The sequence below is a fragment of the Podarcis filfolensis genome (genome assembly GCF_964270895.1).
Source record: "Podarcis filfolensis genome assembly, chromosome: 14".
NCBI lineage: Eukaryota > Metazoa > Chordata > Lepidosauria > Squamata > Lacertidae > Podarcis > Podarcis filfolensis.
The window spans coordinates 52391777-52415103 of NC_139616.1; the positions used below are offsets into that span (position 1 = coordinate 52391777).

The 23327-nt window shown below is 41.9% G+C and overlaps 1 protein-coding gene across 1 annotated transcript in view; it reads right to left on the reverse strand.

The window, feature by feature from the left end:
* LOC310748727 (vomeronasal type-2 receptor 26-like) overlaps window positions 1-23327 on the reverse strand; it is a gene marked incomplete at both ends in the record, with an annotated part of 50503 nt that overhangs the window by 25614 nt on the left and 1562 nt on the right. The window contains 6 exons of the mRNA XM_083584570.1: window positions 757-883; window positions 2034-2261; window positions 6904-7195; window positions 17570-17705; window positions 18981-18993; window positions 19786-20013. Of these exons, the coding sequence (XP_083440696.1) occupies window positions 757-883; window positions 2034-2261; window positions 6904-7195; window positions 17570-17705; window positions 18981-18993; window positions 19786-20013 (1024 nt within the window). The remainder of the gene's footprint in view (window positions 1-756; window positions 884-2033; window positions 2262-6903; window positions 7196-17569; window positions 17706-18980; window positions 18994-19785; window positions 20014-23327) is intronic.

Below are 23327 nucleotides of genomic sequence, written 5' to 3' on the forward strand. Positions count from 1 at the left end.
AAAGAAAATTTTGTCTCTTGGGAATGCATTGATCTCTGCTGTGGTTTGGAAATTGACCTTCTTGGCATTTGAAACAATTATCCGTATCTAAAAAAGTCAAATAAATGATATATGCGTTTGAATAAATAAGACAACATTTTTTTTGTAATGAAATTTATTCCTCCATCTCCAATGGCATTTCAATTTTCCTTTGAAAGAAATATTGCTTCTGCTCCCAAAACACAATTCTGAGCCACTAATTAGTTGGAAACAAGTATCAGAGATAAGTGGAAACCAGTAAAATGCAACGGGTAGATTATCCTCATAAACCATATAGGTGTTATCAATCACATCACCAGGAATTTAGGAAGCAAAGTATTGATGACTGTTAATATGGGGCCATTGAAAGAGCAAAGAGTTGTCTCTGCTGAAAAGTGAGAAGCCCATTTAGAGGAGCAGAATTTGATTTTGTGTTTCTGGCTCTCAGCCCTAAAATTATGAGGATGGAGGGTTAGGCAAGTTTTCACTGATTCCACAAGCTGTGGCAGGTGGGGAGCAGGCAGAGAACACTGGACATGATCCACACCCATTTCCACTGATCTACTTTGTAAAGGTTAAAGTTGTGGCTCTCGTTTGCCCAACTCCCTGTGTCAGTCTTCTTTCTTCCAGATCTGAGTGCAACTGCTGTTCTGTTTAGGAGTACTGAACTGCTAATAAGGGGAAACTGTTGAAATAGACTAGGAAGCATTTTATAAAAGAGCAGCTGATGTCTCCTACCTGTTTGGTTTGAAATCATCCCATCTGGACATGAAGCACAGTCATAGCAACAAAATGGCCGCCCCTCCTTCTTTTTCCGGCTGTAGCCTGGCTGGCACCGATCATTGCACAAACCAAGGGGCAGCACCTAGCCAGAAAGAGAGGAGAAGAGGAAGCTCCCTTTTGCATGGTAAAGAACACAGTTTGAACCAAAGAGACGAGATCATTTGGCAGATTCATGTTATTGCAGAAAGGTGGTGTATGCCTGAATAAATTATAATATAAATATTGGGAGCAAAGCAGAAGGGAAATTAAATGGAAAGAGAACAGCGAAAAACCACCAATTCTGAAATAAAGGGAGTTGGCTGAGCTGGCAGAATAGGAAGCATACACATTTGACATTCGCCTCAGAGAAACACAGCAAGACAAAAACACTTCTTTCACAAATGGGAAAATTATCATCCCCATGTCTTCTGAGAAATAAGTCTTGCTTGGTTTCATAGGATTTACTCCTACATTAGCGACTCAGGTGGTGCTGTGGTCTAAACCACTGAGCCCCTTGTTGATCAGAAGGTCAGCAATTCAAATCCCCACAACGGGGTGAGCTCCCATTGCTCTGTACCAGATCCTGCCAACCTAGCAGTTTGAAAGCATAACAGTGCAAGTCGATAAATAGGTGGGAACGTAAACAGCATTTCTGTGCACTCTGGTTTCCATCACGGTGTTCCGTTGCACCAGTAGCGGTTTTGTCCTGCTGGCCACATGACCCGGAAAGCTGTCTGCGGACAAATGCTGGCTCCCTGGGCCTGAAAAGCGAGATGAGCGCTGCACCCCATAGTCGCCTTTGGCTGGACTTCACCATCCAGGGGTCCTTGACCTTGCCTTTCCCTTTACAGTGGTACCTTGGGTTAAGAACTTAATTCGTTCTGGAGGTCTGTTCTTAACCTGAAACTGTTCTTAACCTGAGGTACCACTTTAGCTAATGGGGCTTCCAGCTGCCGCCGCACCGCCGACACACGATTTCTGTTCCCATCCTGAAGCAAAGTTCTTAACCTGAGGTACTATTTCTGGGTTAGTGGAGTCTGTAACCTGAATCATCTGTAACCTGAGGTACCACTGTACTCCGACATTAATGTGACCTAGCTAAGCCTGGCAGGAGAGCTTACCTTCTTGTAGCAACCCCTTCATGTGTTAACTGGACTTAAGAATGTTATGAATATTGGACCTTATTCTTGCATTTGTATTCTTAATATTAATAAAATGCTCCCTTTAAAAAAAAAACAAGAGTCCACTCCCACCTGATTGAATGCTTTGTGCCATGTGATGGCTTCTTCATCCACGCTGAAGTCGACATAGTGGGATTCCTGTGGTTCTGTCTTTCCTACTTTCACTCGCAGGAAGGTTTGGTTGGGGAAAGTAACCCAGTTCAGAACATCAAATCCAGCTGCCAATTCCCCATTCTCATCAAAAGACACAAAGTCCCCAGCACTGTTGTTGAAGGAGATGCTCCTCAGGAAAGAGGGAAGCTAGGCAGAAGAAAACAAGGCAAAGTTTAAAGAGTAAAGAAAGGGAGAACATTTATTGTTTTTACAAAGGAAGAAGTATCAATCAATACATGTCACACCATGGAAAGGAGTAAAGAATGATGTGGCCCAACACTGGAGCACGTATGGATTTCTCGGAAGTACACTTGGCCAGGCACTTAAGTATTTGAGGATTCAGCTCTGGGGTTCCATGTGCAAAGGAAAAATCGTGCAAAGGCCAGAACCCCTGGAACTGCCCTCCACAAGGTGGTGAGGGGCACCCTAGGCTCTGGGAAGCTTGCAGGACCACCCAGGGATGCTCCTAGAGCCCTGTCATGATCTCCCCACAGCCTGGGAAGCTAGGGGGCACCTTCTTTGCTGGCGTCTGAGATGCACCCAGTGGCCTTGTGTCTCCTTCCCTGAGGCTGGCATGGAGTGCACTGCCTTGCTCACCTGGCCTTGGGAGGGAAGCGCCCTCATGCCTCCTTCCCAGAGCCCAGCAAGCGAGGGGGAGGGCTGAACACCCAGGACCCTCCCTGAACCTGCTGAGAGCCTGGTAAGGAAGGAAGACCTTCTGGGATGGCAGGGGGGAGGGGGGAAAGAAATAGAGAGCAGGTAATGGTGAGTTTTTCCTCCTCTCCATTCTTTATTTACTTTTCCCCACAAACATGAGGTTGCAATCCCATATGAAAAGTGAGCATAAATTGTGGGCCTCCTGTAAATAAGGAACATTCTAGGAGCATGTTAAAAAATTGACCAGACAGTTACATTTGAAAATAGCATGTAAGTTCTTCTTTGGTGCAGAAAGAACTGCTGGCTCTAGAAGATCGTTGTTGTTGTTGGACTTAGTAATTTAGCAGTCATGGGTAGAAACAAACCTAAATGCTGCCCAAGGAAAGTACTGGAGAGGTTCTTCCTGGATAAAAACATACCATCTTTCTGATATTAACACATCATGAGTCCCAGTTTAACAGGCCTCCTTCTTCACCACTCCTGACATATCAGGATCACAAACACATAGGACAGCAGAACATGCAGCTCCTTCCACAATATTGTAGAGATACAACAAGAGGAGATACTTCCACCTCTGCAACTTGAAGAGGAAGAATAGGGAATATATTGATTCTGGCTCCAACTTGAAGGCAAGGGAAGACAGGGAAGCACCGAAAAGAACATTTGTTTTGTGCGGGAAAGGTAAATGCTGTAAGAGGTGTTTTCCTTCCATGTGTATTCAGTCTATGCACTGTGTGTTGACACTCATTAGATTAGCCCCAAGCAAAGATTTATTCCGAATATGAAATCTTACTTGCCAAGGTTGCAGTTTGGGAGGATGGAGTCCACCTCTGCCTGACGTCATTCTGTGTTTTGGCCTGGATGAGAGAACCTTGTGCAAAGTATATGCAATGGCATAAACCGCATTATAGGTACTGTAACTTTGACCAGTCATGGTCATTTCAAAAATGTGCCCAGGAAGGCTCTCCAGACTCTCTTTGCCAGTGCAGGTGTCTCTTCTTTCATTGGGCTCATTGGAAACAGAAAATAAGCAGTTGAATGCTTTTTCCCAAAAAGTCTGCAGGAACCCATCTCCGTTTGGAGAGTTGGGGTTTAGGGTCTGAAGGAATTCTTTAAATCCCTGGACTTTTTCTGTGTGAATTGCAAATGACAGGGCACCATCAAAGAGTTGAATATCACTATACCTTTGCAATTTTTGTGAGGCGAAGGCCCATTGGGCTGTCAAAATCCACACTTTGCCTTTATAATTCTCTGCAGTATCTTCAACTAATGAAGAAAAATAAATCATCCATTTCACACCTCCAGTGGTCTGAGGTTCTGCATATATAACTAATATATTGACTTTTGAGAGCATCAGGAAAAAGCGAACAATTTCCAATGTATTTAATTGTGGTATCCCTTGAGATAAGGTTGGTAGTTTTTCCTTGAAGGCTGTGCAGACTCCGTGCTGGGAAAGCATTGGCCCCAAGATTTGCATAAACTTCTCTCCATTTTCATCATCTGATGCAACAAGTCCAACCCACGTCCATTGGAAATGAAGAAGTAGCTTGACAATCCCTGCATATTGATATTTCTCATTGGGCACTGTCCGGAAGAAGGTTTGGAGCTGCAACTCGGTCCTCCTCACTGGAGCTAATGCACAATAAGCAATCTAAGGAAGAAATCAATCTCACAATAATGGGAGAGTTATAGCAAACGGTTAGGATTCATCCCAAATAACTGCCTGAAGTGGAACCCATGAGAATTTATTGAAGGTAAAAATATATTCTTTAGTTTTTTTATATCGAGGAATTTAAATGAATGTAATGATAATACCAATATTAGTAGTAATTTATTTATTTATTTATTTATTTATTTATTTATTTATTCCCTGCCCACTCTGGGTGTCTCCCAACAGAACATTAATAACACAATAAAACATCAAACATTAAAATCTTCCTCAGATGTCCTCTAAGCACCAAGTGTTAGGACATAAAACCCTGAATCCATTACTCCTCAATGACAACATCATGGTCAGGTTTATCATTTACAATGAAGTATGTAGAAAGTGAACTATTTCTTAAGTGGTATTAGATCTATGAGGATGAAATGCTCAAATCTTTTGTTCCCTAATTCCAACAATACTGTAATTTCTTCCCGGAATTGCCCTTTTGATTAACTACTCTTTTGCAGTAAGGTACTAGATAAGGTCAACTAATTTTATGGAAAGCATCAGACATTTGAGGAAAATTCATTTTCTTCTTTTTCTTCTTCATTGGTTGATTATTTTGCATCCACCCTGCCCATAGAGTATTTTGTTTAGCTTGATTGCAACCACTTGGGAAGGGAACAAAATAAAGACTTCACATTTTCCTATAGTTTGTGGTGAAATACACCACTAAACTTGTGCAAGCTCTGGACATTTTCCTACAAGTTCTGCTTCTTTGGAAGGAAAAAAGTAAAGCTCAACAAAAGTGTGGATGGCTTGCCTGCCCAGAAACTCCTTTATATCTGGACATCATGGTTCATTTCCTGAGTGAAGAAGCTATGGCCCTCCTGAACTTCCTGGACTCCAAGTGGTCATCCTTGACCATTGACTTATAGAGGCTTGGGCTAGTGGGCAATAAATGGACAAGCAACATCCCTTTCTGATGAGGCACGGCAAGAGATAGGAGAGAAATTCAGTTGGGTTCACATTTGAATGCAAATTTACCTTACTCAGAATTCCATAAACAATTTGTGAACCAAAATGCAACTGTCCTTTGACCTTTGTCCTTTACTGTATTTTGCATTTCCCTTCTCCAACCAAAAATAAATGATTTTATTAAGTGACATTTGTCACAAAAGTGCAATTCTTAGTGAAAATATACTACCTTGAAGAAATTGTTGGAAAATATGTAGTTTGGGCAAAAATGGGAGAAATGGACAAATTTTTGTGGTCATCCCTTGAGATTGGAAACAGGAGAAACTGAGAGAAATGGACATTCACAGATTAATTACACAGATTAATTAATATCTGCATAGATCAAACCAGCTGGTTGGGAGGAGCCATCATGGTCATTCCTTCATCATCCTTGTGGAATAGAAAAAGGCAAAAAGAGGGAAGAATCCATTTATGGATGCATGTCGATCTCACCATAACCTAGTGCGTATCTCCAGCATTAGTTGCGTAGCATCGTTTCTCTGCCCTCTCGCAACTGGTGTTGTGCATCTTCCTGGGAGGAGGATTCCTACTGGTGCATTTGCGCTGCACCAACCTCCCTCCCTCTCCCTTTCCCTCCCTCCTTCCAGACAAGCTGCAGTGACACCTGTGACAGGAAGTCAGGTGAGCACCAAAGCCCTTCCAACCATGACTGCATAGCTCCCTGCACCAAATGGAGACCATCAATATCAGTGAGAGACCTTTTTATTTTCCAAGTACGATCTTTTTACCAAAAAATGTGCAAAGTAATACATTTGTGTATCAGTTATGTATTTTTCTTGCACACTTCCCTTTTCAGGAAAGTGAACCAAGGTTAAAGGAGGTATGGAGAACCTGAAGATAATTATTGTACCAGAGGCAGGAAAGCTACACAGCTCACCTACTCACTATCTCCCGCTTGGACTACTGCAATGCACACTACATGGGGCTGCCTTGGAAGGTGACCTGGAAACTGCAACTAATCCAGAATGCAGCAGCCAGACCGGTGACCGGGAGTGGTTGCTGAGACCATATAAAACCAGTCCTAAAGTATTGACATTGGCGCCCAGTATGTTTCCGAGCACAATTCCAAGTGTTGGTGCTGACCTTCAAAGCCCTAAATGGCCTCAGCCCAGCAGACCTGAAGGAGCATCTCCATTCCCATCGTTCAGCCCAGACACTGAGGTCCAGCTCTGAGGGCCTTCCAGCGTTTCCCTCACTGTGAGAAGCGAAGTTACAGGGAACAAGGCAGAGGGGATTCTTGGTAGTGGCACCCACCCTGTGGAACACCCTCCCAACAGATGTCAAGGAAATAAACAACAGCCCTGTATCAGGAAGTTTGTTTGATGCTTTACTGTGGTTTTATAACTTGGTTGAAGCTGTCCAGAATGGCTGGATCAACCCAGTAAGATGGGTGGCATATTATTATTATTATTATTATTATTATTATTATTATTATTATTACTATTATACCTGTGGAATCTTGTAGATGCCTAAGATCGTAGTCATGTGAAGGGAGATGTCAGAGTCAAGTGCTCCAATAACAGCTATCATATTTCTTTTCTTGTCACATTTGAAGTTGGGGACAATCCTTTCTGTGGTGGACAGAAGTTTCAGGGTGTTCTGATAAGTCATCTTTTTATTTACGAAGCTATCAAAGAGGTGGAACCCAAAGCTCATATTCGGTACGATGTTAGGGTTCTCATTGACTTCTTTCACAGCAAACACCAGGGAGAGGGTATTCTGGTAGTCCTTCAGTGTTGAGCTAATAAGAGTTGTACAATTTGTCAGAGGTATTGAGCTTTTCTACCTTTGAAGCACAAAGGTGAGTTTTCTGGCTTTTTCCAGCGGATTCCAAAAAATAATAGTATCACAAATAAGCAAAAAATCCTCATCTGCGTTGTGCTTCCTAACACTTGATAATGGAAATCCATGGTCAGTATTCAGTCAGCTTTAGGAATATAGCATCTAAAAAGCATTCAGGGTTTTTTTTGAAAATGATGTATAGATGGTATTGAACAAGAACTAATGAATGCTGGAAATGTAAATAGAAGGAAGGTACTTTTCACCATGATGTGGGCTTGCTGATCAGAAGGTCAGCAGTTCGAATCCCCATGATGGGGTGAGCTCCCGTTGTCCAGTCCCTGCTCCTGCCAACCTAGCAGTTCGAAAGCACATCAAAGTGCAAGTAGATAAATAGGTACCGCTCCGACGGGAAGGTAAACGGCGTTTCTGTGCACTGCTCTGGTTTGCCAGAAGTGGCTTAGTCCTGCTGGCCACATGACCGGGAAGCTGTACCGGCTCCCTCGGCCAGTAAAGCGAGATGAGCGCCGCAACCTCAGAGTCGTCCACAACTGGACTTAACAGTCAGGGGTCCCTTTACCTTTACCTTTACTTTTCACCACATGTAAAGTGGTAAAGGCTTTCTGGGAAATGATATATAATGAGTTAAAGAAAATGTTTAAAAGTACTTTTGGCAAAAAACCAGAAGCCTTTTTATTAGGTATAGTAGGTAAAAGAAACTGAGGGAAGATAAGAGACTTTTGATGTATGCAACAACTGCAGCAAGAATTCTTTTAGCCCCCAAATGGAAACAACGAGAAGTACCGATGAAAGAAGAGTGGCAGACAAAAGTGATGGACTTTGCTGAACTGGTGAAGGTGACAGGGAAAATCTGGAACTAGCAAGATCAAGTATTCCAAAAAGACTGGAGGAAATATATACGGCATTTGAAAGATCACTGTAAGCAATTAACATCACTAGCAGGGTTGGGTGAAGACTTGTACAGTGGTACCTCAAGTTACAAACACCTCAGGTTACAAACTCCGCTAACGTGGAAGAGTTACCTCGAGTTGAAAACTTTGCCCCAGGATGAGAACAGAAATCGTGTGCCGGAGGCAGGAAGAGGCCCCATTAGCCTGTAGTTAAGAACAGTTTCAGGTTAAGAACGGACCTCTGGAATGAATTAAGTTTGTAACTAGAGGTACCACTGTAATGTGAAATTTTCTTCCTTTTTTATTTTAACTTTACTTTTAATGTTTTTTGTAATAAGTGGACTTAAAATTGGAAAACGTGTAAAATGCACTGATACAAAGGTCAAATTTGAAAGCCATGAGGCGTGAGGGAAGGAAGTCGAAGGGTTGGAAAGAGCCACGGAAGTAAAGTTGAGACCAATGATGTGATTGTATATTACAAAATGGAAAACCAATAAAAATTATTATAAAATAAATAAATATAAAGTATTCAATTTAATCAGACATAACTAAAAAAAAGAGGTATTATAATTTATGTAATAGAAAATCAGAGTTGAAGCTCTTATTTGAAGATGATGAAGGCAGAATAACTGCAATAAAAGTAACATCCCAAAAAGAAGAAAATGTAATCATAGGAATCTATGGGCCGAATGAAAGGAAAGCTGAATTTTACAATAAATTAGAGGAGAACAGAAGAAGAAGAAGAAGAAGAAGAAGAAGAAGAAGAAGAAGAGGAGGAGAAGGAGGAGGAGTTTGGACTTGATACCCCACATTTCATTCCCCTTCAGGAGTCTCAAAGCGGCTACCATTCTCCTTTCCCTTCCTCCCCCACAACAAACACCCTGTGAGTGGGGCTGAGAGACTTCAGAGAAGTGTGACTGGCCCAAGGTCACCCACCAGCTGCAGGTGGAGGAGCAGGGAAGCGAACCAGGTTCACCAGATTACGAGTCCACTGCTCTTAACCACCACACCACCCTGGCTCTCAGCAAGAGAACAGGAAAATAAAGGAGGGAGATTACCGTATACCTTCTTCCAAATAGTAGAAAATTTTAATCTGAAGGATATGTGGAGAGCTAAACACCAGAATGAGAAAGAATTTTCTCATTATTTGGAGTAAAAAAATAATAATCAGGGGGAGGAATTGATGCGATTTGGGCATTAATTTGTTATTAAATATAAAAAAGCAGAAATCCAACTGAGAATAATCTCTGGCCATAACCCAATGACTTTAAAAATGAATGATGGAAGAAAAAGAATAAATAGATGGAGAATGAATGAAAACATCCTAAATGCTGAGGATATCCTGGAAAAGACAAAGAAGACTTTGAAAGAATACTTCAAACTCAGTTTAAACCAAGGTACTGAAATTAATATCACATAGGAGGCTAGCAAAGCAGTCATGCAAGGTTTCCTTATCCAAAGAAATGCATTTCAAAGAAGAGGGGGAAAAAAAGGAATTAATTAGGAAAGAAATAAGCATGAATGAAAAAGAGTTAGCCAAAAAATCAAAAATTGAAATACCAAAACAAAATATAAGAATACTTAAACCCCAACTTTCCAGGATTTTAAATTACGAAACTGAACAAAAGATAAAGAAATTAAAACAAAAGAGCTTTGAATTTGCTAACAAGCCAGGAAGAATGCTAGCATGGCAACTAAAGAAAAAACAAAAGGAAAAGGTGATAGAAAAACTAATAGAGGGAGGAAAAGTCTTAGATGACACAAAGGAAATAAGTAAAAAATGTACAAACTACTACAAGAATTTATATAAGGAAGAAATTGGGAACCAGAAGGAAATTTAAAATTATATTATGCAAAACAGACTCCCAAAGATCGTAAAGGAAAATTTTGAAGAACTAAATCTCCCTATAACAATGATGGAAGTACAGCAATCAGTTTCCAAAGCTAAGCTAGGAAAGTCACCGGGTCCAGAGGGTTTGAGTGCGGTTTACTACAAGAAATTAGAAGAGGTGCTTTAAAACATATTGAAAACAACAATCGATGAGATATTGAATAAAGGAAAAATTCCAGAAACATGGCAAGAAACCTATATTACTCTGATTCCCAAACAAGGAACAGACCCGACATCAATAAAAATTACAGACCTATGTCATTATTAAATAATGATTATAAGTTATTTGTGGATATAATGGCTAACAGGTTAAAAAGAGTTCTCAATGACATAATAGACAAAGATCAGACAGGACGACAGATGTGTAGCAACGTAAGAAATATAATTGACATCTTAGAATATTTGGACACAAGAACAGATAAGAGGGCAGTTTTGATGTGTGTGGATGCAGAAAAAGCCTTTGACAACATATCGTGGAGTTATATGAAAATATATATAGAAATTATGGGATGTGGAAAGCTATTCAGTTGGGGTATAGAGACAATACACCAGAATCAGAGTGTGAGATTCAGTGTAAATAATGAAATAACTGAAGGCTTTAGAAGAAGTAAAGGGACAAGGCAAGGCTGCCCTCTGCCACCACTCTGGTTTATTATGGTGTTAGAAACACTAGCAATCACAATAAGGAAAGATCAAGAAATAAAAGGAAAAGTAGTGGGATGTAAATCTTTAAAAATAAAGGCATTTGCAGGCGATTTTATTAAAACAACAGAGAATCCGGAAGAGAGCCTAAAACAAACTCTGGAAAGAATATATGAATTTGTGAAAGTGGCGGGATTAAAATTGAATATAAATAAAACAAAGCTGATGACCAAAAACATGCAAATCCAAGAGAAAGAACTTCAAAAAATTTCAGGATTAACAATAGTAAATAAGATTAAATATTTAGGGATTTGGATTACAAACAAAAACGCCAGTTTATTTAATGAAAACTACTCTAAAACCTGGAAGGAAATTTAAAAAGATCTGGAAATATGGCTCAAACTAAATTTGTCACTCTGGGGAAGTATATTCATGGTAAAGATAAATCTTCCAAAGATGATATTTTTGCTTCAAATGATACCGGTGGTAAGGGGAGCAGAATGCTTTAAGAGGTGGCAGAAAGATTTATTAAGATTTATCTTGCAATGCAAAAAACCCAGGATAAAACACAAATTATTAATATATAGTAAGGAAAGAGCGGGATTTGCATTGCCAGACCTGAAGTTTTATGACGATGTGGCCTGTTTAAGTTGGTTAAAGGAATGGACGTTATTGCAAAACTCTGATTTACTAGATTTGGAGGTTTTCGACAATTGTTACTGGTGGCATGCTTACTTGGGATATGAAAAGGTTCAAGTCCATAGAGGCTTCAAATTAAGGATATCAGACATCAATTAAATGAGGTGTTTAAGGTAGATAAGAAAAAAGGATTCGCAACAGTAGAATCAAAACTGGCTAAGGATCCAACACAAAGTAAGACAAAAATAATATCCAAAATGTATAGACTCCTATAAGAATGGGAAGTTAAAGACGAGGAGGTCAAAGAAGTTATGACTAAATGGGCAATTGATTTTGGAAAAAACTTTCAAATGTTGGCATGGGAAAGATTGTGGAAGAAAGAATGGAAATTTACAGCCTGTTATACATTAAGGGAAAATTACATGAAAATGTTCTATAGTTGGTCTATAACCCCCAGCAAATTGGCAATGTTTATTTTGGTTTCCGATTTGGATTTCATATGTATAATTTTTATTGTGCAAGAAAATCAATAAAAAAGTATGAACAGTAAAAAGCATTTAATTTTGTGCAGAACATTCACATCCTGCAACACACACGTATAAAAGTTATTTGCTTATCTCTTATGATTAATAGATCAGACAAACTTAAAGGTATTAATTTCAGTTGATCTACTCTGCCTATACCTCAGTTAGATACTTTGTTTTGGTGCGGGGGAGTTTGCAGCACTTCAGTGATTTTTACCCAATATTGTTTAAATGGTACAGCTGAGAATATAATCCAGAATCTATGATATTCCTGTCTCACAGCATCTGTGACTGTCAGATTGAATGATGCTGATTGTGAATGTGAAGATCAAGCTTTGCTGCAAAGTAAAACCATCCATCCTTGGTGTGAAAGGAAACACAGAGGGAGGATGAGGATCAAGCATGAGATCAGGTGAGGAGAAAGCAGAAGAGGCAGAAGACAGAAACCTCCAGATGAGGAATAAAGCAACATAGGAGAAGATGATATTATCACAATATAAAGAGAATAAACTGTATTTTTAACCTTCATACATGGGAAAAAGTCAAATGTTTTCTGAGCATGCCATGGCTTGTATGGTGTAAAGAAAAAAAGTAAATGGTGTAATTGTAGCCTATAGTAGCATATAGAATTGTACACTATGAAGGAGAGAGTGATTTCCTTACAAAAGTTCATCTGTAAATTCTGTGTTTGGATGGTCCTGGAATTTTTTTTCTTCAGATGCATAGCCAAAGGTATTAATAATTCCTCCAATGGTTAGGTTCCCTCTCTGATAATACTGGTATGGAAACTGGAAAGGATCCGTCATGGCACATCTCTCAGAGTCTTCCTTGCACTCAGTTGGAGGCATCTGGAGCCACAAGAAGAGAAGGAGCAGCAGCAGAAATGCTCCTCTCATCTTGTCCAACAGTTATGCAGAAAGGCAGATTTCTCTCTCATCCATTATAAATTGCATTACGAGAACTTTAATTTAATAGCCCTGGATTGCGTTGATTAAGGGAAAGTGCCAAAGATCAGACCCATGAAAACCTGTGTGTTAAGAATTTCTCACTGAAGCTCTGAATTTCACAGGATTTATTTAATATAAGCTTTTACACTCTGACTGTGTTCATGGTCTGAGATGGGATTTGGCAAGATGGATGTCGAAACCCATCAGTTTGAGATAATTACTGGTTCTGAAGTTATCTCCGTTGAGCATTGTGCTCTGTGAGACAAAATGATAAGAGCAAAATAATCATACATATTTATTGTTGAGTGGTGCACTGGGAATGGCAAGTCACAGGAAAGCAAGCAGTCCATCTGCAAACTGGTAATCTGAAGGGAGCTCCCTAGTTTTTCGAAATCTCTTCCTCAATCACAAATTTTCCTCAAGTATCACCAATGGAGACATGATTTTCAGGATTTTGGACCTCAGGAGTCTACCAACAAGAGCAGCAGCAGCAACAACAACCACAACAACAACTGGTGTATCTTTGTACACCAGTTAAGGGCAGGGAGAAAAATAATGCAGATTTCAGTTGCAGGTGCAATACAGAGTATTTCTTTTTTAATAATTTTTTTTACAGGGTATTACTTTTCCTTACAAAATAGCGGAATGATTAGTGTTTGCCAGACATTTGTGTTTCTAAACACTTCAGAAAACCCTTCTTGCATGAACCAACAGCTTAATCTGACTAGTTATATGTAAAGATGCAGAGAAATGCATATGGAGAAATGTATTCTGTCATCTAAAGTAGGAGAGCAACGCGAGGGACCCAGCAGGTGACAATGATGGCCTAAATGCAGTGGTGCAACTTGAAACATAAGAGACATGTGGTTGTGGCAGATGAGAATGGAAAAGCCAATGAGATCATGCAATTTAGAAAGTGAGGGACAAGTACAACCTGAAGGTTTAAGTTCTAATAATTACCTGTTTATGGGGAAATAATAATTATTAAGTTCTAATAATTACCTGTTTAAGGGGAAATAATACACAAGATCTTTCTTGGGCTTTCACGGTTACCCAGCAATGTGAGGTTTGGGTTCCATGTGAGCATTCTTGGAGCAGTTCCATTCTTGCGTGGTCAAACATTCTTGGGCTTGCAGACAGTAAGATGTCCCTGGTGGGGGAAGCAGCCAAGGGAAAGGCTCTGCTGGGGGACGAAAGGTTGGCAAGGTGCTGATGTTGGGATATGAGTACTACGCAGCTGCAAACCAGTAGCTCGGTGTTTACATCACATAATGGCCCTGACCGTGGGACAGGATGTTTCAGGGAGTTCACAGGGCGATTCACAGGGATTTGTACTTTGTGTAATTTGAGACCTTCCTATTGCTTTTGTGAAGGAAGTCTCAGTCAGTTGCTTGGAGGAGACTGAACTGAACGGACATGTTTTTGTACAGATGTACAGACAGAAATAAACCGTAGATGATACAGACTTTCTGACTTTCTTCTTTCTCCTGCTGGTATGCAGGAGCGAAGGGGGTGTGCATCTTCCACGCAGGGAGATGTCGCCTATCAAGATCTTCCTGGACTGCGAGGATGCCAGCCAGAGTAGATCACCGGCAAACAAGCCCCAGGAGCCGGGGAGAGCCTCTCCTGAGGGGCAAGTTTTCCAACAGTTAGAAGTTCTCTTGAGCTTTTCTCAGTGTGGCTCCTAAGCAAGGGTTCCTAACCTGGGTTCTTATGAACCTCCCCAGCTCCTTGAAGAACAGAAAGCTGGCTCCCAGAGGAATGGTGGGTTTTGTGTTGTGTTGTGATTTCAGGGACAGACCTGATGGATGTGCCTGTGGTGACTCCTTCAGAGAAGAAAGAAAAACCAAGGAACCGGGCGTAGCTGCGATAATACAGCAGACCTATTTATGAATGGACTGCACTGTTTTCTGAATGAACCATTCAATAAAGCAGTTGAATTAGTGGCTTTTGCTGTAGACCCAGTAGGTGGCACTGCACATCTGTCAAATTTGTCAAAGCTGACAGATTGCAATCCTATTGCAGAAAGGAGACATTCTGGTTATTACTGTTTTTACATTTTCCAGCCTAGTAATTACAGTTGCCCTTTCAGTAGTTTCATGCTTTATACAGTTACACTTTACACAGTTGTGTTTCCAATAACAGTCACATTTACCTCGAACAGTGAGTTTTGTGTTCTGTTTGTAAAGTGGTGCCTTGGGTTACATGCTTAATTCGTTCTGGAGGTCCGTTCTTAACCCGGAACCATTCTTAACCTGAGGCACACTTTTACTACTGGAAATGCTTCACTGCAAAGTGAATAATGTTTTGGATTCTCTCCTCACCTCGACTCGTGTCCTTGTTCTTCCGTCCACGGGATCGGCCAGCTTTCTTGCAACGGTGCAGGAAGATGGCTGTGCAATGAACATAGCTGGGAGAGAAGTCTTGGGATTTGAGAAGAAACACTGTTGACTCTCCTTCTCCCAATGAATAGAGAGAGAGCAGAGCAGCGGTGAGTGAGGTCTCTGAAGTGAAACAGAGAGAAGGAGGGAAACTGAAAGTGGATTTCTTCAAACAGCTGCATGGCCTCTCTCCTAAAGTACAGGCCGAGTGCTAATCTGGAAAAGTGTTAGAAGTGGGTCTGAGAACCTCAAAATAAAAAAATCTGAACAAAACTGGTAAAGCAGAAAAGGGTTTATTGATGACAAAATGCTCTTGCAAGAGCGGGTGTCCCAAAAGTAGGAACACTCAAAACCCACAAAGCATGAACTTATACTCCCTGTTACTCGAAGCGCAAGTGCCCACCCTTAAATTCCCATTGGCTGAGATACCACAAGATTTACAGCCCATCATGACCATCTAATAACTCTACCCTTATTTGGCTTATATCCCTATGCAATTATTTGCTAAGCGAAGTAAAAATACCTGGAGATAAGTGTGAATTGATGTCTATACTTGCTGATGATTGTCTACCTATCACACCCAAATCCTGACCACTAGCAGGTGTCAGTACAGTGATACCTCGGGTTAAGAACTTCATTCGTTCTGGAGGTCTGTTCTTAACCTGAAACTGTTCTTAACCTGAGGTACCACTTTAGCTAATGGGGCCTCCCGCCACTGCCGCACGATTTCTGTTCTCTTCCTGAAGCAAAGTTCTTAACCTGAGGTAGTATTTCTGGGTTAGCGGAGTCTGTAGCCTGAAGCGTCTGTATTCCGAGGTACCACTGTAACTATCTAAAGTTCCATGGGGGGTTCTGTCTTACATGTGGGGCTCTGCAGGGTTCATTTTTATCCCCAATGTTGTTTAACATCTACATGTGACTTCTGAGGAGGGTTATCTAGGTTTTTGGAGTATGTTGTCAGAAATATAATAATCACACAAAGCTCTTCTTCTCCTTTTCGCCTGCAAGTGTGACAGTTTATGTGCTGGATTGTTGTCTTGGTAATGGGCAGGATGAGAATCGATAAATCTGAAGCTCAATGCAGATAAGAGTGAGGCACAGTTTGTGGGTGGTTCCATAGGCCTGATGGATGGGAGGTTGTCTGCTCTTGAGGGGGCTGAATCCCCTCTGAAGGAGCAGGTTCACATCTCTCGGGTACTTCAGGCTCAACGGCTGGTGCTTGAGGCTCAGGTGACCTCCATGGTGCAGAGCGTCTTTCATCAGCTTTGGCTGATGGCCAGGTAATGTTGCCTTTGCTCTGGTAACCTGTAGGTTAGATTGGAAGGTAAAAATGTTCCTCTTCAACCAGGCCTTTGGCTGGTTGACCTCCAACGTCCTTTTAAATGGGTTGTGGAAGGGGAGATAATTGGTTTGTTGCTGTTCTTAATGTTATTATATGGGTTGTGGTTGTAATATTGCAACTCCATGTGGTGAACAACCCTGAGATCTGTGTGTGTATACCTGAAGGGGCCTTCATCGTTCAGCCTGGACACTGAGGTCCAGTTCTGAGGGTCTTCTGGCAGTTCCCATCCTGCATGAAGTGAGGTTACAGGGACCCAGGCAGAGAGCCCTCTTGGTAGTGGAATGCCACCCCATCAGACGTCAAGGAGACTATAGAAGCTTTAGAAGACATCTGAAGGCAGCCTAGTATCGGGAAGCCTTCTTGTAGGCGATGTTTTATTATGTTTTTATATATGCTGAAAGCCACCGAGAGTGGCTGGGGCAAATCTAATCAAATGGATGGGTAATAAAAAAATAAAAAAAATATGAAGGGTGGTATAGAAATTGAATAAATAATAATATTAAAGATAATCTGGTTGGCCCCTGTTTGAACAGGATGCTGGACTAAAGGCATCATGGGTCAGATCCAGCAAGTTCTCCCAATGTTCTTATACATTACCACAAACACTTAGATTTTTGTGTGAACCACTTTGAGCACAAATTGTGAAAAATACTTTAAATACATATACAGTGACAAGAGAGGAGTGAAAAGACTTGAGTATGAAAAAGATAAGAATTAGGACACACAAGGGATTTACTTGGTCAGTTTTATTCCAACAAATGTCTGCATTTTCTCATAGTGCAACAATTAAAGGTATCAACGCAACTTGACTCTTATTTGCTCCTCAGAATCAAGTGGTCTTTGCTGTTCAAGTCGGGCCTCAGAATGATTATGTACAATTTGGGGAAGAAGATGCAAGCGAGCAAGCCTGCACTGGAGGCCAAGATGCAGAAGATCTCCACAGCCACCATCTGCTTTCCTTTGGTGCTCAGATAAGAGGGAACAAAGGACAGCCAAACGCTGCAGAACACCAACATGCTGAAAGTGATGAACTTGGCTTCGTTGAAACTGTCTGGCAACTTCCTGGCCAGGAAAGCCATGGTGAAGCTGACCATGGCCAGGAATCCCAGGTACCCCAGGACACAATAAAACATGGGGGCAGAGCCTTTGTTGCATTCCATGATGATTTCCTCCGCCAGAGAGTTCATGTCCACATCTGGGAAGGGAGGAGCCGTACAGAGCCAAACAGCACAAATACTGGCTTGAAGTGAGCAGCAACCCAGAAGAACAGAGTTGGCCAGAGATTTCCCCACCCATTTCCTCACCCTGGATCCTGGTTTGGTGGCCATGAAGGCCAGAACCACCGTGATGGTTTTGGCCAAGACACAAGACACCGCAATGGAGAAGATGATGCCAAAGGCCGTTTGTCGTAAAGAGCAGCTCACTGGGTGAGGCTGGCCAATGAAAAGCAAGGAGCAGAGGAAGCAGAGCAAGAGGGCAAGGAGCAGAGTGTAGGTGAGGTCCCGGTTGTTGGCTTTGACAATGGGAGTGTCCCTGTTCTTAGAGAAGACGCCAAGGACCAAGGCTGTGACCAGAGCGAAGAGCAGAGCCAAGGCAGCTAATGTGATTCCCAAAGGCTCTGCGTAGGAAAGAAAATTTTGTCTCTTGGGAATGCATTGATCTCTGTTGTGGTTTGGAAATTGTCCTTCTTGGCATTTGAAACAATAATCCGAATCTAAAAAAAATATAATCAAATTACTTTTATACGAGTTCCCACAAACAAGGCAACCTTTTTCTTCTGGCATGTTTCATTCTTTGTAATGAAATGGATTCCTCCATCTCCAATGGACTTTCAAATCTCCTTGAAGCAAATATTGCTCCTGTCCCCAAAACCCAATTCTGAGCCATTAATTATTTGGAAACAAGTATCAGAGAAAAGTGGAAACCAGTAAAATGCAACAGGTATTTGTTCTTCATAAATCATATAGGTGGTATCAATCAAATCTCCAGGAATTTAGTAGGAAGATAGGAAGATACCTTGGAGCAGTAGAATTTGGATTTGTGTTTCTGGCTCTCACTCCTAAAACTATGGGGATGGAGGATCAGGCAAGTCTTCCCTGACTCCACAGGTGGGGAGGTGGCAGGTGGGGAGCAGGCAGAGAACACTGGACATGATCCACACCTATTTTCACAGATCTACTTTGTCAAGGTTAAAGATGTGGCTCCAGTTTGCCCCAGTCTCTGTGTCTGTCTTCTTTTTTCCAGATCTGAGTACAACTGCTGTCCTGTTTAGGAGTGAGTACTGAACTGTTAATAAGGGGAAACTGCTGAAATAGTTTAGTAAGCATTTTATAAAAGAGCAGCTGATGTCTCCTACCCGTTTGATTCGAAATCATCCCATCTGGACATGAAGCACAGTCATAGCAACAAAATGGCCGCCCCTCCTTCTTTTTCCGGCTGTAGCCTGGCTGGCACCGATCATTGCACAAACCAAGGGGCAGCACCTAGCCAGAAAGAGAGGAGAAGAGAAGAGGAAGCTCCCTTTTGCATGGTAAAGAACACAGTTTGAACCAAGGAGACGAGATCATTTGGCAGATTCATGTTATTGCAGAAAGGTGGTGTATGTGTGAATCAATTGTAATATTAACATTGGGAGTGAAGCAGAAGGAAAATAGAAAGAGGACAGTGAAAAACCACCGATTCTGAAATAATGGGAGTTGGCAGAGCAGGCAGAATAGGAAACATATACATTAGGCTCAGAGAAACACTACAAGACAAAAACTCTTCCTTCAGCACCAATGGGTAACTGATCTTCCTCCTGTCTTCTGAGAAATTGGGGTGGCGGTTTGATTTGGCTCAATGGGGTGAGCTCCCAGATTCTGCCAACTTAGCAGTTCGGAAGCATCCCAGTGCAAGTCGATAATTAGGTACCGCTATGGCGGGATGGTAAATGGTGTTTCGTGCACTCTAGTTTCTGTTACGGTGTTCCTTTGTGCCAGTAGCAGTTTAGTCTTGTGGGCCACATGAACTGGAAAGCTGTCTGTGAATAAATATGGCTCCCTCAGCCTGAAAAGCACTCCATAGTCACCTTTGGCTGGACCTAACCGCCCAGGTGTCCTTGACCTTCCCTTTCCCTTTACTCCAACATTAATGTGACCTAGCTAAGCATGACAGGAGAACTTCATGCATTAACTGGGCTTGTGAATGTTATGAATATTGGACCTTATTCTTGTATTTTTAGTCTTAATATTAATAAAAATGCTCCCTTTAAAAAAAAAACAAGAGTCCACTCCCACCTGATTGAATGCTTTGTGCCATGTGATGGCTTCTTCATCCACGCTGAAGTCGACATAGTGGGATTCCTGTGGTTCTGTCTTTCCTACTTTCACTCGCAGGAAGGTTTGGTTGGGGAAAGTAACCCAGTTAATAACGTCAAATCCAGCTGCCAATTCCCCATTCTCATCAAAAGACACAAAGTCCCCAGCACTGTTGTTGAAGGAGATGCTCCTCAGGAAAGAGGGAAGCTAGGCAGAAGAAAACAAAGCAAAGTTCAAAAAGTAAAGAAGGGAGACGCCTTATTGGTTTTGGAAAGGAAAAAGTATCAATCCATTTATTTCACACAATGGAAAGGCGTTAAAAATGGTGTGTTCCACCTTTGCAGCACAAATGGATTTCTAGGAAGTACAGCTGATCTGGCACTTAAGTATTGGGTTTCAGCTCTGGGGGTTCATGTGCAAAGGCAAAATTGTGGAAATTCAGGAAGCCTGAAACTGCCCTCCACAAGCTGGAGAGGGACTTCCTATGATCTGGGAAGGTTGAGGGCAAACCCAGGGATGCTCCCAGAGCCCTGTCAGGACCTCCCCACAGCCTGGGAAGCAAGGGGGCACCTTCTTTGCTGGCGTCTGAGATGCACCCAGTGGCCTTGTGTCTCCTTCCCCGAGGCTGGCATGGAGTGCACTGCCTTGCTCACCTGGCTTTGGAAGGGAAGCCCCCTCATGCGTCCTTCCCAGAGCCCAGCAAGCAAGGGGGAGGGCTGAACACCCAGGACCCTCCCTGGACCTTCTGAGAGCCTGGTAAGAAAGGAAGACCTTGGGGGGGGCAGGGGGAATGGGGGGAAATAGAGAGTCGGTAGTGGTGAGTTGTATTATAGTGTGCTGAGAGACAAACACCAGTGGTTTGTGCAATGTCAAATGATGAGATATTCTCCGAAGAAACTACAGTGGTACCTCGGGTTAAGTACTTAATTCGTTCCGGAGGTCCGTTCTTAACCTGAAACTGTTCTTAACCTGAGGTACCACTTTAGCTAATGGGGCCTCCCGCTGCCGCCGTGGCGTGATTTCTGTTCTCATCCTGAAGCAAAGTTCTTAACCCGAGGTATTATTTCTGGGTTAGCGGAGTTTGTAACCTGAAGGGTCTGTAACCTGAAGCATATGTAACTGGAGGTACCAGTGTACTAGAGAGGTTTATCCTGGATAAAATCATACCGTCTTTTTGATATTAACACATCATGAGTCCCAGTTTAACATGCCTCCTTCTTCACCACTCCTGACATATCAACATCACAAACACATTGACAACAGAACATGCAGCTCCTTTCACCACATTGTTGAGTTCTACAAGGACATGACATTTCTGTGTGAGGCATTCCTGAAAAAACCAGAGGCTTTTCTCTTGGGCATAGTCGGCCATTTGGTGCCAAAGAAGGACAGAACTTTTTTTATGTATGCTACAACGGCAGCAAGAATACTTATAGCAAAGCACTGGAAGACTCAAGATCTACCCACTCTGGAAGAATGGCAGATGAAGTTGATTGACTGTATGGGACTGGCAGAAATGACCGGCAGAATCCGCGACCAGGGAGAAAAGTCAGCAGAAGAAGATTGGAAGAAATTCAAGGATTATCTACAGAAATATTATAAAATTAACGAACTTTGAAAAGATGTTGGTTTGAACTTTGGTGGTCTCTAGCTGTTATGATAAAGATAATGGGGATTATAATTGTTTATGTTATTAAATTTAAAAAAGTTGAGTGGAAAATAAGGTGTTATTCTAAAAGGAATGTTAAGAGATTAGGATTTGCTGAATTAACAAATTGAACTAGAGAACAAGAAGGGGAGGTATGAGGAAGTCAAAGAAATATGTGATTGAAAAATTGTTATTGAAACTGAATTGTTTTTAATATTTTTCTTTTTCTTTTTCTTTTTGTGTTTATATAAAATTGGAAAATCTAATAAATATTCATATATATATAAAAAAAGACATTTCTGTGTGAGGAAGAGCAGGAGGAGATACTTCCACCTCTGCAACTTGAAGGAGAAATACAGGGAATATATTGATTCTGGCTTCAACTTGAAGGCAAGGGAAGACAGGGAAGCACTGAAAATAACATTTGTTTTGTGCGGGAAAGGTGAATACTGTAAGAGATGTTTTTCTTCCATTTGTATTCATTCTATGGACTGTGTGGCATCACGCATTAAAGGTAAAGGTACCCCTGCCCGTATGGGCCAGTCTTGACAGACTCTAGGGTTGTGCGCTCATCTCACTCTAGAGGCCGGGAGCCAGCGCTGTCCGCAGAAACTTCCGGGTCACGTGGCCAGTGTGACGAAGCTGCTCTGGCGAACCGGCACCAACGTAGCACACGGAAACACCGTTTACCTTCCCGCTATAAAGCGGTACCTATTTATCTACTTGCACTTAAGGGTGCTTTCGAACTGCTAGGTGGGCAGGAGCTGGGACTGAATGACGGGAGGTCACCCCGCCGCGGGGATTCAAATCGCCGACCATGTGATCAGCAAATCCTAGGCGCTGAGGTTTTACCCACAGCGCCACCCGCGTCCCTGGCATCACGCATTAGGCTAGTCCAAAGAAAGATTATCCCAGTTAAGAAATCTTACCTGCCAAGGTTGCAGTTTTGGAGGATGGAGTCCACCTCTGCCTGCCATCCTTCTGAGTTTTGGCCTAGATGAAAGAAGCTTGTGCAAAGTATATGCAATGGCATAAACCGCATTATAGGTACTGTAACTTTGGCCAGTCATGATCATTTCAAAAATGTGCCCAGGAAGGCTCTCCAGGCTCTCTTTGCCAGTGCATGTGTCTCTGATTTCATTGGGCTCATTGGAAACAGAAAAGAAGCAGTTGAATGCCTGTTGCCAAAAAATCTGGAGGAACCCATCTCCATTTGGAGAGTTGGGATTTAGTGTCTGAAGGAATTCTGTAAATCCCTTGACTTTTTCTGTGTGGATTGCTAAAGACAGGGAACCATCGAAGAGTTGAATATCATAATACCTTTGCATTGTTTCTGATGAGAAGGCCCATTGGGCTGTCAAAATCCACACTGTGCCTGCAGAATTCTCTGCAATATCTTCAGCTACTGAAAAGAAATATTTCAACCACTTCACAGCTGCAGTAGTTTGAGATTCTGCACATAGAACCAATATGTTGACTTCTGAGAACATGAGTGAAGAGAACTTAGCCTGAATGAGTTCCCATGAAGTGAAATGATCTACCCCTTGAGATAAAGCTGGTATTTTTTCACTGAAGGCTGTGCAAACTCCATGCTGGGAAAGCATTGGCCCCAAGATTTGCATAAACTTCTCTCCATTTTCATCATCTGAAGCAACAAGTCCGACCCACGTCCATTGGAAATGAAGAAGTAGCTTGACAATCCCTGCATATTGATATTTCTCATTGGGCACCGTCCGGAAGAAGGTTTGGAGCTGCAACTCGGTCCTCCTCACTGGAGCTAATACACAATAAGCAATCTAAGGAAGAAATCAACCTCACAATAATTTGGGAGTTATATCAAATGGTTAGGATTCATCCCACATAACTGCCTGAA